Genomic DNA, 15,737 nt, shown 5'->3' with positions numbered 1-15,737 from the left:
CATAAACCGAGGGTTACCCATTCAGTAAAAATTAACGATCTGGCTCGATTTTTGTTACCCAAAAAAAATAGGTAAATTTCGGAAGGAAGATATTCGGAACTTTTGTACCTTATTTCAAATATCTTTAAGCTAGAATTTTTTTAATAATTGCAGGATTTGTGTTCGAATTTTCTCGCTTTTTTTTATATATTTGTAGACTCTACCCGATTTATAATCGATACAATCGTCAGAAAAGCATCGATACATTAGCGGCTGATAAATTGTGGTGGCATACCGATGAGTTTTAACAAACAGATAAATTTTAAAAAAATTTATATTGCCTACTTTGAGGCTTTTATATTTTAAAAAATCCTGTACAACTTGATTTAATATTCCGTGCTATATTAAAAAATAACTGAAAAAATTACTTTACTACACACGTCGTAGTAATGTGAGCAGGATTCATAGCTATCGGTTCGTTGGGATTTGGTGGTGGCGCATTCCGTTAGTTGCTTTTTTCACTTCAGCGTCGGCAGTCGCTCTCTCTTTTATAGGCGCCGCGCAGCAAACGCCATCACAACCGCACACTTTACTGCTACCACCAAAAAATAAAATAAAACTAAGGCCGACACTTGTACATACCAATACATAACTTCTATAGACAGTGTAAAATGTGAAAGAAAAGAATCTTTTCGCTTGCAGCCTAGAAGTAGGCAATTTTCTGCTTTTTAACTTATACGTTTAAACGCGCATATTTGAAATTAATTTGCATTAAAGAAAACCAAGAGAACTTCTAATCACAACTTAATTAACATATATGCTATGCATACAATTACAATACAACAATAATCAAACGCATAAAGTTACAATTCGCTGAAGCTAAAGCATAAAGAAATCAAATCAATTTAAATATTCAAGAAACAACAATCGAAAATAGCTTGACATAAAAATTTACAGTTACGTTTGGATTTACAACCCAGGCTACGTTCCGTACCGCAAAAGGGGAGGGTTATAGCAAACACACAGACAGCCCAACACAATCACACACTCGCACACACACCCACACACACACACCAACACTGTTGAGTAACTCAGCAGGAGCAGGAGCTGATGAGTCCTTGAAGCGGCAATAGGCGTTCATACAGCTTACAATCAACCCCCAACAAACACACACACACACACACACACACACACACAAAGCAGTGAAATTGTAGATGTGTGTGACTGAAAAACGTCAACAAAAAATAAACAAACTCACACACACACAGAGATAAAAAGCTGTCTGCTTACACACACTCACACACTCATAGCACAGTAGTTTTATATATGTGTGTGAGTAGCTGCCCTTTCATCTCGTTGCCGCACAATAAAAACAGGCGTAAAGGATATTATGAGGCAGCAGACATTTGCGAATAAGGTAATTTCGCATCAAATACCAACACACACACAAACGAATTTACAGTTGCAAACACGAAAATAAAGATACCTTTGGCACGCCGAAGTTTTTGATACCCTTGCGGAGGTTTGATAACTAGGCAGCTATACGTGTATATGTATATAAAATAGTGTTCCGATTTTAACCAAATTTGATCAGGATGTAAAAGACAACACCCCTACAATCTGAAAGATTTCTTGAGACGTTTCAAGCAAAAAAAAAAGATCAGTAGAAAATGATTGGATTCGGCAGGTTCTGACATATGATGGACCTGTACCCAGTTTTCTCAAGATAACTTAAAAACTAAGAGATTAATTTGGAAAGGATAAACAGCTGGACATTACTACAGCTACTCAGGTTATAAGAGTTTGTCACGCCTTTTTACACATGTTACACAATTCGTAACAAAATTATAATACCCTCTGCAAGAGTATATAAACTATAGCATACATTTATGGGCGCTCGTTGAGCTTCAGCATCTTTTGTGCTGTCATAAATGGATTTTCTTATCAAGGCAAAGTGGCCCCAGGAGTCAGTTTGGAGCCCTCGCATTGTCCCAGCTACATTATGGGATTGCATTTTGAGATATGCATAAACTTAAATGGAACCTTTCATTTGCAGAAACAATCCGTCCATTTATACAATTACTACTTGCTTTGAGATAAAGAGAGAAGGACGTCATAACAATGTTTGGGTCCAAGCTGCGTTCCTGGATGGAAACGCACATTGTGCGTCCACGCAAAAAGAACAACAAGCACAAGCAGACGGAAAATGGTGGCAACAGTAGCAAAGCGGGTACCTTGCCCCAAAGCAGCAATCTGAAGTCCACAACGAGTCCAGTGTTAACCAGTGGCAGTGGCAGTCATAGTCACAGCATTGCCAGTCCGGTGCGACGACGTGAGGTGTCGCCCATACAATGCCATGTAAGTATCATCCATGATATAATTTCAAGAAACAGATGAGACATATATAATTCAAAATTTAATCCAAGGCCTTAAACTCTATTTGGTTCTATTATTCTATACTCTTGGTACAATTGGCGGACCAGTTTCAGATCAATTTCAATTTTAGTTCAAAAATATAATTTAATTTCCTCAATTATTATAAATTTTTCATAGTTTTTCAACCTTTATAAAAGTGCCTATCAGGACTGTTCCGGTTTTCACTTCCTTTTTCACGTTGCATTTGCGCTAAACATTTTAAAATTATATTTTATAATTTTATTGGACTTAAATTCACCAACACAATGTGAATTCAATATGCAAAATTTTTCCAGATTGATATAAGAACAGGCTAAAGATTTTTACTTTCGACTTATCTTGCCGAAAGTGAAAACCTAAAATATCCTTTTTCCACTAAAAAGTTTATTCACTTTTTTCTTTGATTTACACAATATGAGTATTTTTTATCATAGTTTTTATTAATTTGTTGTCTGCTTTCGTCAATAGCCTTGCGATTGTGCATTATAAATCAGGGAATAATATCGGAGCCGTTAACCAAAATTAACCGTTTCATTTTGAGTACCGGAAACGTAACCGAAAATAAATTATTTTTTAAAAACCAAAAATAGAAACGTTTTTATCGGTACGCTTTCGGTACACGTTTCGAAAAATATTTGTTGTTTTCTGACATACCATTTTGCTTTTTATTAAAAAATCACTTAAAATGTAAGTTAGTTTTGTCTCAAACAAATACGTACATATGTACAAATCTGTTAATATAGTTTTGTTTTTGTTTGGTTTTTGAACTGCTAACAAAAAAGCATCTCCTCCTACACTTAATAATAATGAAAAACTTGTAAAATAGCCAAGAAAAATAATCAAAAAGCTTGTAGTGTATAATATCTTTTTTGATTCAATTCAAATTTTTTGATATTGTAACCAAAGCTTGAAATCTATGTAGTTATTATTCTTTTCTTAGCCGAAGCCATGATGAAATTATATTAAATTATATGAAATTATATTAAATATAATTTCATCATGGCCGAAGCTTTGTGTAAGAAAACGGTTTTTTGTTCAATTACATGTTATTGAAATAAGCAATAGCAACTTATTGATTACATAAATTTTCTAAATTTCAATTATCTGAATTGATTCTAAAATCCTGTTCGAGCGGTAAATAATTATAAGGGCTTGCAACATAACCCTTAAAACCCGAGCCGCCATAGTCTCCTAAGATTCGTTTCAGAACTAGTTTCAAGCATTGCTATGTTTTTAAAATTTAACAAATTGTCTAATGGAATCACACCTTAATTCCCTTCATTTTATAGACTCCAAGCCGTTACGGTTGGCAATCGCCGGATCAGGATACGCACACCATAACCTCACCCAAGTCGGACAATTTGCTGTATGCGCCACATCGCTATCAACGCCATCAGTCGCTGCCTCCGCTGCAGCAGCTCCAGCAGCAACAACAGCTGAATGTGCCCAGCAAGGACAGCTGCAGTTCCAGTGCGGACAAATCTCCGATGCGGGTTAACTGCTCCTCCTCCTCCATATCGTCGCTTTCTTGGTCTACCGGCTCCAAAGAGCCATCGATGCAGTCGTCGGCCAAGCAGGCCAGCTTTAAAGTGGAGCACATTGAAGTGGCCAACGATTATCAGACGCCAGTCGAGGATGAGGTGGATTACGAGGAGGTGGGCGCATTGTTGCTGCGTCCACAGCCCCCGATTCAGGATTATCAGCGTCCAAGCTCTGAGAATATGATCAGCCTGCAGTTGGTCTACGAGGAGGAAGAGGGACAACAGAAGCTGCACTGCCAATCCCGGCAGAATAACAGTCAGCATGTGCACTACGGACGACTCTTGCCCTCCAAGCTGGCCGCCGTTCAGCTGGGCGACTCCGTGGAGAATCTGACTGTGGCACTACCTCCGCCACCGCCGGCAGTGATCAACCGCATGCGGACACCACGAGGTCTGCCACGTGGCAACTTCATGCCTGGTCCACGTCCACACAGCTTGTCTTCGCCGGAGAGCGCCTACTCCACAGGCTACTCCACCGATGGCACCTCGCCCTGCGCCGTCAGCGGCAGCTTGAGCTCGAATCCTCCTGCTCCGGAGTACTACATCAACATGCGCAGCGGAACTCATTACTTCCCTAGTCGGTCCGTCAACTCGCTGGCCATCGAGGCGCAACGCTACAAGTTCGGGCTTAATCGCATTGAGGAGATGTCTCCAATGGATCCGCTGCCTAAGAGCAACTTTGGCAATGTCCTGGAGCCGAATCCCAGTCCGTTGGCCTTGCAGCGTTCCTGTCAAGGAGCCAGTAAGCTCTTTGAATGTGAGTAAAGCGTATAATGCGAGTTATTAAACCACTTAACCCACCCTATTAACCCACCACCCTTGCAGCACCCTCGCCGAGACAACGTCCTCGCATACGGACCAATCCCTGGTATAGCACCGTCGAGCACAGTGCACAGATAATTTCTGGGGGAAGGCTGGAGCTGGATGCCACCAGCACCACCTCCACCACATCCTCAGGCATTAAGTCAAGCAATGAGCTGGAAGTGCGCCCAAACAACAACACAGCAACCAAGACCACACCTATTAAAGCAGCCGCAACAAAAACAACAACAACATCGGCAATTACAACCCCTAAGAAGTTGTCTGAGTCCTCGGAAGGGTCGTCGTCGTCCTCGACTGAAGTGGAAAATCTGCATGCACCACATACCATCAAGCGGCGCCACTTGGTGGAGCAGCAGGTAGGAATAGGAGTGGAAGTGGGAGTGGGAGTAGGTGTGGAAATCGCTGTTGTGGATGCCTTTATGGTTAGCGATGACGAGGCGACACTCAACGAGATGATTGGCAAGTTTGACGAGAGCTATGTCTACGAGAAGGAGACGGACATACTCAGGTAAGAAGTCCTTGCCCCACTCAAGTGGTTGTTGCTCAATTCTCAGCCACTTGCAGCAGCGACTCGGATCACACCGACTGTGCCTCGGAGCTGGATACAGGACAGGATGCGGGCGATGAGTGTGATACTGATGAGCTGCTGGACATTGATTTTATCGACACTTCCTCTATGCAGGAAGTGCTGCTGGAGCGTCAGGATCAGCAGCGTAATCTGGGCAGCTGCCAGTATTATCCCAATGCCAGTCCCCAGATCCTGCGACGCTCCTCGACGCGTTCCCGTCGCCGAAATCAACAAGAGCAACAGGAACAGCAGCGTCGCCGCAAACGATTCCTCAAGACGCGCAAGAAGAGTTGCGAGAATCGCGAAAAGATCGACAACTCGCCTTTACGGGAGCCACGAGGTAGTCGGAGCGTCGGTGGCACGCCCGTCTGCCTGCGACGACAGCTCTTGGGACCAAAGGAGCGGTAAGCATTAGTGCAGCGGTGGGCAAGCCCTTGCTCACGCTACTCAGGTTACTCAAAACGGTAAAATAAAGCTTGAGTTTCGGCTGCGACGCGTACTGTCATAAAAAGTTCATTTTGCTAATATTTATGACTTCAGTAGCGTATTTTACACTGAGTAAACAAGTGAGCGACTACAGTCGGGCACGCTCGACAGTAGGATACCCTGTGCCCAGGTACTCTATACTAAAAGTTGATTTTCGACCGATTGTCCCTATGGCAGCTATATGATATAGGAAACCGATCTGAGCCAAATTTGGCCAGGATGTGTAACACTAAACTAAGTGCATATTTTATCAGTTTGGTTAAGATATCTCAAAAAAACAAAAATCTTTTTCATACAAAAACTTGACTTTCGACTGAGCGTCTCTATGGTAGCAATATGATACAGTGGTCCGATTTGAACCAAATTTGGTCAGAATGTAAATTACCAGCTCAGAGGTATATTGTATAAGGTAGAGATATCTCAAAAAACCAAGAAATTATTCATACTAAAACTTAATTTTCGATCTATCGTTCCTATGGCAGCTATACGATATAGAGGTCCGATAAAAAAAAAACAAACTTTATCTGCGTACGGTATCCAGGAACCTACTTACCAAGTTTGAAATCTCTAGCTCTTATGGTCTCTGAGATCGACGGGTTCAAACTGACGGACAGACAGACAGACGGACGTGGCTCAATCGACTCGGCTATTGATCCTGATCAAGAATATATATACATTTTATACCCTTTTTAGCCCATTTTCAATGGGCTCGGGGTATAAAAAGTAAAGTTGGGTTTCATGCGTTTTGATTTTAACCACATGATTAGCGTACGACTTGCAAGTTTCTTAAAGTAAGGTTAATAATAATTTCTTTTAGTGTATATTTTTGTTGGTTCCTTGAAACCAACAACAACCATAAATGGGTTCATTTTGCTTTAATTTATGACTTCAGAAGTTGGGTTTGTTGTAGATGTTGTTGTAGTGCTCACGATTGCAAATTCCATGCCCACCGTTGCGTTAGTGTATTAGCTCAACAGGCACAACTGAATCTCCGTTTAAATCTTGACAGGATCTACAAGACGTCGCCGTTGTCGAATCGCTCGAATTCGTTGATCTTTGGCAGCGTCAATGAGCCGCACTTTATGACCATCGCGGAGAGCGAGAAGGCGTTGATGAAGGCGGATCTGGAGGCGGACATGAAGTACAAGCAGCTCATTATGGAAGCCGAATCGCTGCTCGAGTCCTTGAAGAACAGCCTGCAAAGGTGCGTTAACCACATTCCATACCATAATCATCTCAAGCAACTTCTCTTCCTTTGCGTTAGCATTCCACGTGACACGCCCGTCGCCAGTCCACGTCGCCTCAATCCGTTGGCCAACAAACGCGTGGAAATGCTGAAGCACAGCGAGGTTGAGTCCAAGAAGCAGGCACCACCAGCACCACCAACGCCTCCACTGGAGCACGAGTTGGCGGCGGCAATTAACAAACGCATCGAGCTCCTCAAATTTGAGACTTCAGCCGGAGCTTCGCCTCCAAACAGCCCCAAGACGGGCAGATGTAGTCCACGCAAGACGCATCTGACCAATTTTATGAATCAGAATGCACCGCCAGAGTTGCCACCACGTAAACCACTTTCACCACAGCTGCAGCTAAACGGACGACGTCTTCAGGGAAGTCCAAGGAGCAGTCGTCGGCAAATCCTAGCAAATGGCAGTGACTCGGAACTGGAGGATATGGCGAATCACAACTACTTGCCACCGCAGCATAAAGTGCAGCAACCCTACAACAACATGGACTACAACAATCGCAATGTGACGGATAACCAGAATAACTTCTATTGTCCACACAGTGAGCCGCTGAAGCGTAAGGTCTACAAGGGCAGCAGCTCCTTTGAGCGGATTAAAAAAACCTTCGACTTGGAGTTGGGTGAGTCTTTCCTGTTAATCTTGGCGTAGCCAATTCTACCGTGACCCTAATATATCCCAACCCATTTCTTTCCTATTTCATCTTAATCTTTTCTCTCCTCTCCTATCTAATCCTATCGTATTCTAATTAATACCTTTTCAATCTATCCAATCTTTTCCTGCTCTATCCTATTCGATCCAGTCCAGTCCAATTCCAGCCTATTTAGCTTTACTTTATTCACGAGTAGAATAGAAATGAAAGGAATACGAAAGGTCCTTCCTTTTAAACTACCCTTTCTCATCCTCCTATTTTCCAACTCCCTTCTATTTCATTCGGCTTGAATCGATTTGTTCCAATCCCTTCCTCACTTATCCTACTTTTTCTCAGCCTAATATATTCTTCTCTAACCCAAACCCATCCTATCGAGTCGTATTCGTACCCTATCGTATGCTGTGCTCTCTATCCTTTCTTATTCAATTCTATCCTACCCTATCCTATCCTAATCAGTTCTTTCATATCCATTCCTATTATATCATATCCTTATTTCTCCTATCCCTTTTTAGTACAGGATGTTCCTTTCAATTATACCCTTTCATAATCTATTCTTCCGAATTCTAACTCGTTCTATACATTTTCCATGCTTTCATATTCTATCCCTTCTTATCAAATCCTCCTATTCTATTATATTCTATTATATAATTCCTCAATCTCTTAATTTCATGTCCTTTCCTCACATATCCTGATCTCACTTATTCTATCCCATTGTAACCCTATCCTACTCATCCAAGTCTATCCTGCTACTCAACCTGTCGTATACATTCTATTCTCACGATCTATTTTATTCTTCTGCATCCAATTTTACCCTCTCCTACCCAATTCTTTCCTAATCCATTTGCTTCTATCCAATCGTATCCTATTAATTAATTTCAATCACATTCCATTGTCTTCGATCCTAAACTATCCTAGCCAAATAAATTGCATATAATATGAACACAATTCCAATCTTCCATCTGACTAGATATGAGTGAACGTCCAAAATCGATTGGGCATTCGAATAAACGTCACCAATCGAAGCTCTTGGCTTCGGTTTCTGCCAAAAGCTCCATGCAGGATGTAACTGTAGATAGTGCTAACAAGCAGCAACTTATAGTTAGCACCATTGTGGATCTGAAGCGAAGTCTGGAACATCAGAGCTATCAGCTAAATGGTCTAACAGAGGAATAGCTTAAGGTATCGATTATTAAAAGAGCTCAACACTGACTGACAGCCGATTAATCCTATAATGATCATCAATACATCAATCCATTATACAATATCATCAATTAGACACATAAGACCAACAGGAATCAAGTCCAACATCCCTCAGACTAAACAGAAATTGAGTGCAATAACTAAATAGAGGAGCCTAGAGTTAAGTGAAACTTTTGATGGACTGGAGGACAGCAGGTTATACGTTTATACGTAGATTTAATGGGAATACATAATCGTAATTGTAGTGAGTAAATTGTTTTTGATAGCATTTATTTAATCGTAGTAGTTAACTAATTTCTGTTTATTGATCAGCCAAAAAGTTACTCTAGTTTTAATAGTATAGTTTTATAGTTTTTTCATCTACATTAAAATGATTCACTTACAAAAGTTTCTACTAAAGCCCCAAGTCGACAAAAAGAGTGTTGAAAACACCGCAAACTATATAGAAAAAAGTCAACATAATGATATACTATCGATATTAGGCCAAATATCATCTTTAATCAGACACGATTAAAACCATAGCTGAAATTCTTCTTAGGTTTATTATTCCATTATCTTATTTAGATGTGTTTTATCGAACTTATCGAACATATCGCAATCATCATAATTATTTATACTACGTTTATCGACTATCGATCATGCATGGCCAACTTAACTTTGGTGTTATCAGATGATACGACTTTCAATCGACGAATTGATTCAAAACCAACTAAATATCGATTTTGGTGTTGAGCTATTCATGATAGTTTTATGGCATGAACGTAGTATTAACTAAATCTCATCTCATTACTAGACTTGGTAGAATTTCACTTAATCTAAACATATTTATATATACGAGTATCTACATCAATTATAACAATTATAAACGTAGCATTTTAAGTAAAAAAAAATCAATTATTATATCCATCCAAAAAAAAGATTGTTTAGCCAAATTGTTTGTAGAATACAAATTGTTTAACTGTTTTTTTCCTCGATAAATCTTCAAGGATTATCATGAACTTGAATTTGAATTTGTTATACGAGTATTGGTAAAAATTAATTCTGATTTAAAATTCGGTATAAGAAAGCCAAATTGGTTGTAATTAATTAATTAATTATGTAATTGTGTTGTGTGCTCATTATTTATGCATATAGACGCTATAGAACCTACACATATACTTATACAAGCTCGTAATTTACGTGTAAGCGAATAATGTAACGTGATAATAAAGTTAATGAAAACCAGTTGGGCTACGGTGTAAACATGAAAGTAACTGCATATGGAGTAAGTATATTATGTAGCTAATTTATTTCAGTTTTTTTCTACTTAGTATTACACCTAGTTATCGTTCTCGTATTACTTGATCCCAAAAATTAACCCACGTAGTTGTACTCATTAAACCTTACATTTAGTTTCGACTTACGTAGTCAATGTGTCTGGTTTCAATTCATTTACCTAATGAGTTTCAGCCAGGCGCGACACTTGACTGCAAAGTTGATAGAACCAAAGTACAGTTTCTACATCAAAACATCCAAATTTATGCGAATCCCACAAAATGCCGAACTGTAGTTTATCGACCAATGCGCAACACCCATTTCACTGGGGACTTTGGCAGCACTACTAATTAATTCATTCATCTCAGATAATGCTCTTAAGTAAGGGCTTCCTTCTATGCGACCTTAAGACAATCCAACGAGCTTTTTTTTGATAATAAAAAACATTTACAAATAACGCTCAACTACCGAAATAAACTTACATATCTATCATCTATTAGTGGAGTCGAACAAATAAATAAGACTGGTTAAAATAAAGAAAAAACTTTGACGTAGAACTAAACTTAATCAAAGGACTGTATCAAGTTTCTCCAAGTATGTAGACGACACTTTGTGAAACTGAAGATGTCAGTAGAGCTTATAAGCTAAGAGATAAGACTTGTAAAGAAAGCGAACCAATCATTTGGGCTTTAAGATGTCCTTTTCAATCTCTTTATTCAACATTATTCCATTCCATTTGATTGAGCTTATGAGGCTCCGTTATAAGTGACCTCTTATCTCCTTTCTTTGTATCAACTTACGTATCTACCACGAAATTTAATAAAGGACCAATTTATGTTCAACAATAAATAAGCATGAGTCTTCCTGATTTAGCTTGATTGATGGCCTTTTGTTTGCAATGATTGACAGTCCAGCGTCGTTGTGGATGCTGTTGTTATTTGCAAGTGGAAATTCCAGAGGTAATCGGCGCCATCTCGTTCATTATTATGCCCGACGGTAATATTCTCTTTTGGTTAATATAAAAAAAAATGTTCTGAAAATCAGCAGAAAGCATCGCAGTGGAAAATTAGCAGACAGAACGCAACAACTTGTTGATAATTATGCAAATGGTGGGCAGAGAGGGGCAGAAGAGGAGCAGAAGGGAAGGTAGCAGACATGCTCGACTGGAATATCAATCGTATATCGTATAGGAACGCACACGTATGATATAAAAGCAACAAAATAGCTTTAATTGGAGTGTTTCAACGGAGGCCCGACCTATGAATGTATTGTACATATGTATCTGCTGCGGATGAGGAGAATGGAGAATGCGAAACTGGTTCGAAAAAATACCTCCGGCTATGGCGAGAGGGGGACGAATGCAGCGCAGAGAGTGTGCAGGGCTGCATCGAAAAGCTCTGTCGAATTCCAAGCATAATCTGTTGATCTACAATAGAGTTGAAAAGGGGTATATTAATTATTAACCACTATATGTATTAATCAATCACTAATAGAAACAATGTTAATGTATTTAAATTAGTTCATGTACTTAATTTACAAATATCCAATAATATTTTAAAAATCTAAAGTCGAAGTCAAAGTCGAAGCAAAATTCGATCAGTTTTTAATCAGGATGGGAAAAGCCATCCTGTTCCATTTTCTCTTTCAACTTTTACTTGGAACTCAGATTTTTTAAAAGTCGAAGCAAAGCAACAATTTATTTTGAACAGTTAGAAACAGTTAAAGTTGAAAAAAGTCAACATTTTTGGACTTTTACTGCTACAACTGTAGGTTTTTAAACAGCGCAAACTTTCATCATCCCGATATAGAGAGAGAAGCAGACCTGAAATTCTTAATTAAACGCTCGAACAGATAAAATTGCGTAAATGATTTATGGTAAATTAAAATTTCATACTCAAGTTGATGTATGTTGGTTGGTCGTCCCATCCTGGAATACGGATATTGAATGGTGGTCTCCGCAATATCCACATAATTCGCGACTTTAAATCTTTCTTCATACTTAAATAAATAAAAGGTGAAATTGACTCTTCTGGGTTATTGAATCATATTAAATTTATATTCTGTAAATGCTTGATTTAACATCCAATCTTTGCATTAACATTTTGGGCCATTCTGTGCTGTTTAAACCAGGCAACAAATTTTAGCATCTTGGCTATTACACGAACGATACCCCCTTTTTTTATTTCGGGCCGATAAAACATTTATTTTTTAATTTGCCTTTTTTTTAGCGGTTTCTTAAGGTCCGCCCACAAATGTCGTCATTAGTCGAGAAGGCGTAAGCCGATATTGGAATGCTTTACATCTTCAGAAAGTTAGTCAGGCCTGTTCCGGGTTTATATCTGTAACTCATTTTTACACAGTTTACGATTAAAAGCCGTAGTTTTTGAGATATCAATTTTTTAATTAAGAAAACTATGTTTTTCTTTGATTCCTTTATCGATTTTTAAAAAAATTAGTTACATAAGGTTTAAACTAGTATTTATATAGATCACCTCTGAAAAAGCTAAAAGAATTTAAAACATATATGAATAAAAAAAAATGTTTTTTGTCCCTACACTTTAATATCTTTTTTTTATTTATTTTAGACCGTAGCAATTAATACTTATATCTATTGGAATTGCGATTTTCTGGGATCGCCCCAATTTTTTCAACAAATGTTGGTTAATTAATAAAGATTGTCCTATCAACATATATTATAATTTAAAAATTTTGCTAGCTTAAAATCTTTTTGATAAATTGAATTATTTTTTGTTTGACTGTTAAAATAGTTACAGCGAAGTTTATCGTCAACCACTTTTAAGTGCAGTTTTCGTACTAATTTTTTTTTTTGCATGCGACGCAATCTCAGTCGCTGTCGCAGCCGAAGTCGGCGTCGCAGTTCACAGCAGCAAAAGCAGCACAAGCAGCTTTCGTTTTCAAGCTCCAGTACATAATACTTATGTATGTATGCGCTTGACTTGAAAGCTTTTCAGTCTGTCGCCGACATGTTGTCTCTCTGTTGTGCTTTGGTTGTTGTTTTTTAACGTCTTTTCGCTGTATTGTTGCTTTTTGACCATAAACTGATACTTTAGCTGTTGGCTTCAACGCACTCGCAGCTGCCGCTACTGCTGCTGTCGCTGTCGCTGCTTCTGTCCGCGTCGCTGCCAGCTCTGCTGTTTTTTTTCTACGCATGAAGGTCATACCCAACGCTTGGCATTCAGATTCAAACCGAGCGGCTGCGCTTGCGCCGTGTGCTGTGCGCTTAGCAGGTGCGGCGGGCAGAGCGGTCGTATGTACAGAGCGGAGTGATAGGTGAGCGGTGGGGTGGGGAGGGGAGGTGAGGAGTGAGCTGCGCTGTTGTTTTGGCAGTTGTGAAACTAGTCCAATGACTCGCTGTGATTTTGTTGTTGTTGCGCTTTGTGAGCTTTGACGCCTCTTCTTGTAAGCATGTAAATGTACATACAGTTAGTCAAGTAGTTGTATTTACAATATTTGTGTATTTGAATTCTTTATGTTAAGTTGTTTAAGGGTTTTTGTAATAGTTAAACTTGTTAAATTTCATTGGAATAAACTAAGTAACAAATATGTGAATAGATTTTTTGGTAAAAACAATTACTTGACATACTGTATGTGTGATATGCGCCTACACGCTTTACATTCACACACACATTTGTATTTACAAATGTCTTGATTTCGAAGACCACAATAACAATTTTTTGTTTTATAAACAAAAAATTTTCGATGCCCAATGCAATGGTCAGCATTGAAGCGACCCCCAACCGCCCAAATGTGCTCGAGTGTGTGTGTATCTGTGTGTGTGTGTGTGTCGGACATATGCCGGCCAGTCCACAGGCCGGCCCCTAATGTCTGGCCAGTTCTCAAGATTTCGTCAGCTACTTCTCTCGAGGTAAAACCAAATGTACATACGCATTAGAAATAATTAATTTACGCATTAGGTTTTCATGTTGAACATTATTTTGCAACGCTTGCTGAATTTCATCAAATTATTCTCAATGAGGTTAAGCCAAAGGCATCACCTGTCTGGAAATTGGCAATAAAATCAAAATAAAATTCACAAAGAAGGAAAAGTTTAATCCGGTACGTCGAAGATTGGATACGCTTGGTTAGCCTATTATTCAGTTTCGAGTGATCGCCCCTAAGGCAGCTATAAGCTATAATGAACCAATTTTAAAAAATCAGTTCAGACAATACCAATTACCTAACCTCTGAGAAAACAGCGATTTAATTTAGTGATCCTATCTGGACGGTTACTGCCTGCAGTAAACAGATACATTAAAAAGACCTGTTTTTCAAATCAAGAACAATTGCAAAATATGTGCTTTTTTTATGAGAGTAATGAGTTAAAAAATAAGAAAAAAATAAACTAATAACTGGTCTCAATATATTTAGTCTACTTTTAAAAATATTTTCGATTCTACAACTTTTTTTAAATGGAATTGATTATGTTCCATTTGGAAACCGAAAATAATAAGTAATGGAACAGAAATATTAATTTATTTTATTCAAGATTGCTTAAAAATAATAATAATAAGTATAAATAATAAGGTCTGTCCTGCTTTTCGTAACAAAACTGGAATACCCACTGCAAGGGTATTATCAGCAGCGTCATGCAAGAATGTAATAATGAGCAAAATATTGTCATTAAATTTGATGCTGATGTTGACGTTGTTGAAGTTGCTGCGTAGCTGTTATTCTGGTTCTGATCCGTAAGCGATCGATAATGCCCTAGATATACAATTACACACTAAACAGATCCTAAGTCCAAAGTCCAAAGTGTTATAAGCCAACGACAGTAGCTGCCACAACTCCAATTAGTGTTGGGTTTTTTGCGGGGTTTTCTGACATTTCTTGCTGAGTTGTTGTCTAGACTCTAGACTCGAGAACCGGCCTACCGAAGAGGTTTATCGATATCGATATTGAGTCCAGTCAGGTGCTTCGACTGCTGCTGAATCAGATGCCATGCTGGGAAACCTACTGACGTCACATTTGCCATTTTTTAGTCGTTTCTTTTGGATTTCCTTTTGTATTTTTAAAGTAGGTACTACACCGTGAAGCTAATTAACTTGGAGTGCTCAATTAGCGTTTTTTTTCTTTTCACATTGAGCTGAAAGCTTGAACTTCAGAAATGCGTTCGATATTTCGAAATCCGGATTCAAGCACTCGCTTTTAAGATACAGTTGGTTAATAAATTGTTTTGACAAAAATAAGTTTAAGAATTTGTTTTTTTTTTTTTGTAATTTTAATACGGATCTCATTACTTTATTTAAATATAAATAGGGAAGCTATTTAATTTTTGTAAAATAAAATATGTAAGCTTGTATTTTGTCAAGACATTTACTTGACTAACTGTATAGACGCCCTTCTCATAAATAAGGAAATCTGTAGATGTGAATACTCGTATTGTTGTTATTGTTTTGATATGGATACACTGGGCACTGTCGCAGAATGTTCGTGAATGAATATATTGGCATCTTGGTCGTCGTCATGATTTAGCGATTTGTAAGAGCGTGTAGATACATAAATACTCATGTGTAGGTTGCCTTACGAGTATGTGTGGAATTTCGAGTTTTCGGACT

At 38.6% G+C, this 15,737-nt stretch overlaps 1 protein-coding gene across 1 annotated transcript; it reads left to right on the top strand.

Annotated features, from left to right (window-relative positions):
• Window positions 1-1,314: 1,314 nt before the first annotated feature.
• On the top strand, window positions 1,315-9,348 carry LOC117784858. The gene is made up of 8 exons (XM_034622707.1): window positions 1,315-1,396; window positions 2,036-2,337; window positions 3,684-4,692; window positions 4,761-5,265; window positions 5,322-5,729; window positions 6,821-7,015; window positions 7,076-7,677; window positions 8,675-9,348. Exons 2-8 carry the CDS (start codon window positions 2,101-2,103, stop codon window positions 8,878-8,880), a joined length of 3,162 nt encoding a protein of 1,053 aa, XP_034478598.1. The 5' UTR covers window positions 1,315-1,396; window positions 2,036-2,100; the 3' UTR covers window positions 8,881-9,348.
• Window positions 9,349-15,737: the final 6,389 nt, after the last annotated feature.

This window comes from Drosophila innubila, assembly GCF_004354385.1.
Source record: "Drosophila innubila isolate TH190305 chromosome 2R unlocalized genomic scaffold, UK_Dinn_1.0 1_C_2R, whole genome shotgun sequence".
Lineage (NCBI taxonomy): Eukaryota > Metazoa > Arthropoda > Insecta > Diptera > Drosophilidae > Drosophila > Drosophila innubila.
The sequence above is the reverse complement of the archived record's forward strand: the minus strand, read 5'-3'. Positions and strand labels throughout refer to the sequence as shown.

Coding starts and splice junctions, on each gene's coding strand:
- LOC117784858 (XM_034622707.1), top strand. CDS start 2,101: ATGTTTGGGTCCAAGCTGCGTTCCTGGATGGAAACGCACATTGTGCGT. Junction 2,338..3,683: donor TGTCGCCCATACAATGCCAT/GTAAGTATCATC, acceptor TTCATTTTATAG/ACTCCAAGCCGTTACGGTTG. Junction 5,730..6,820: donor CTCTTGGGACCAAAGGAGCG/GTAAGCATTAGT, acceptor AAATCTTGACAG/GATCTACAAGACGTCGCCGT.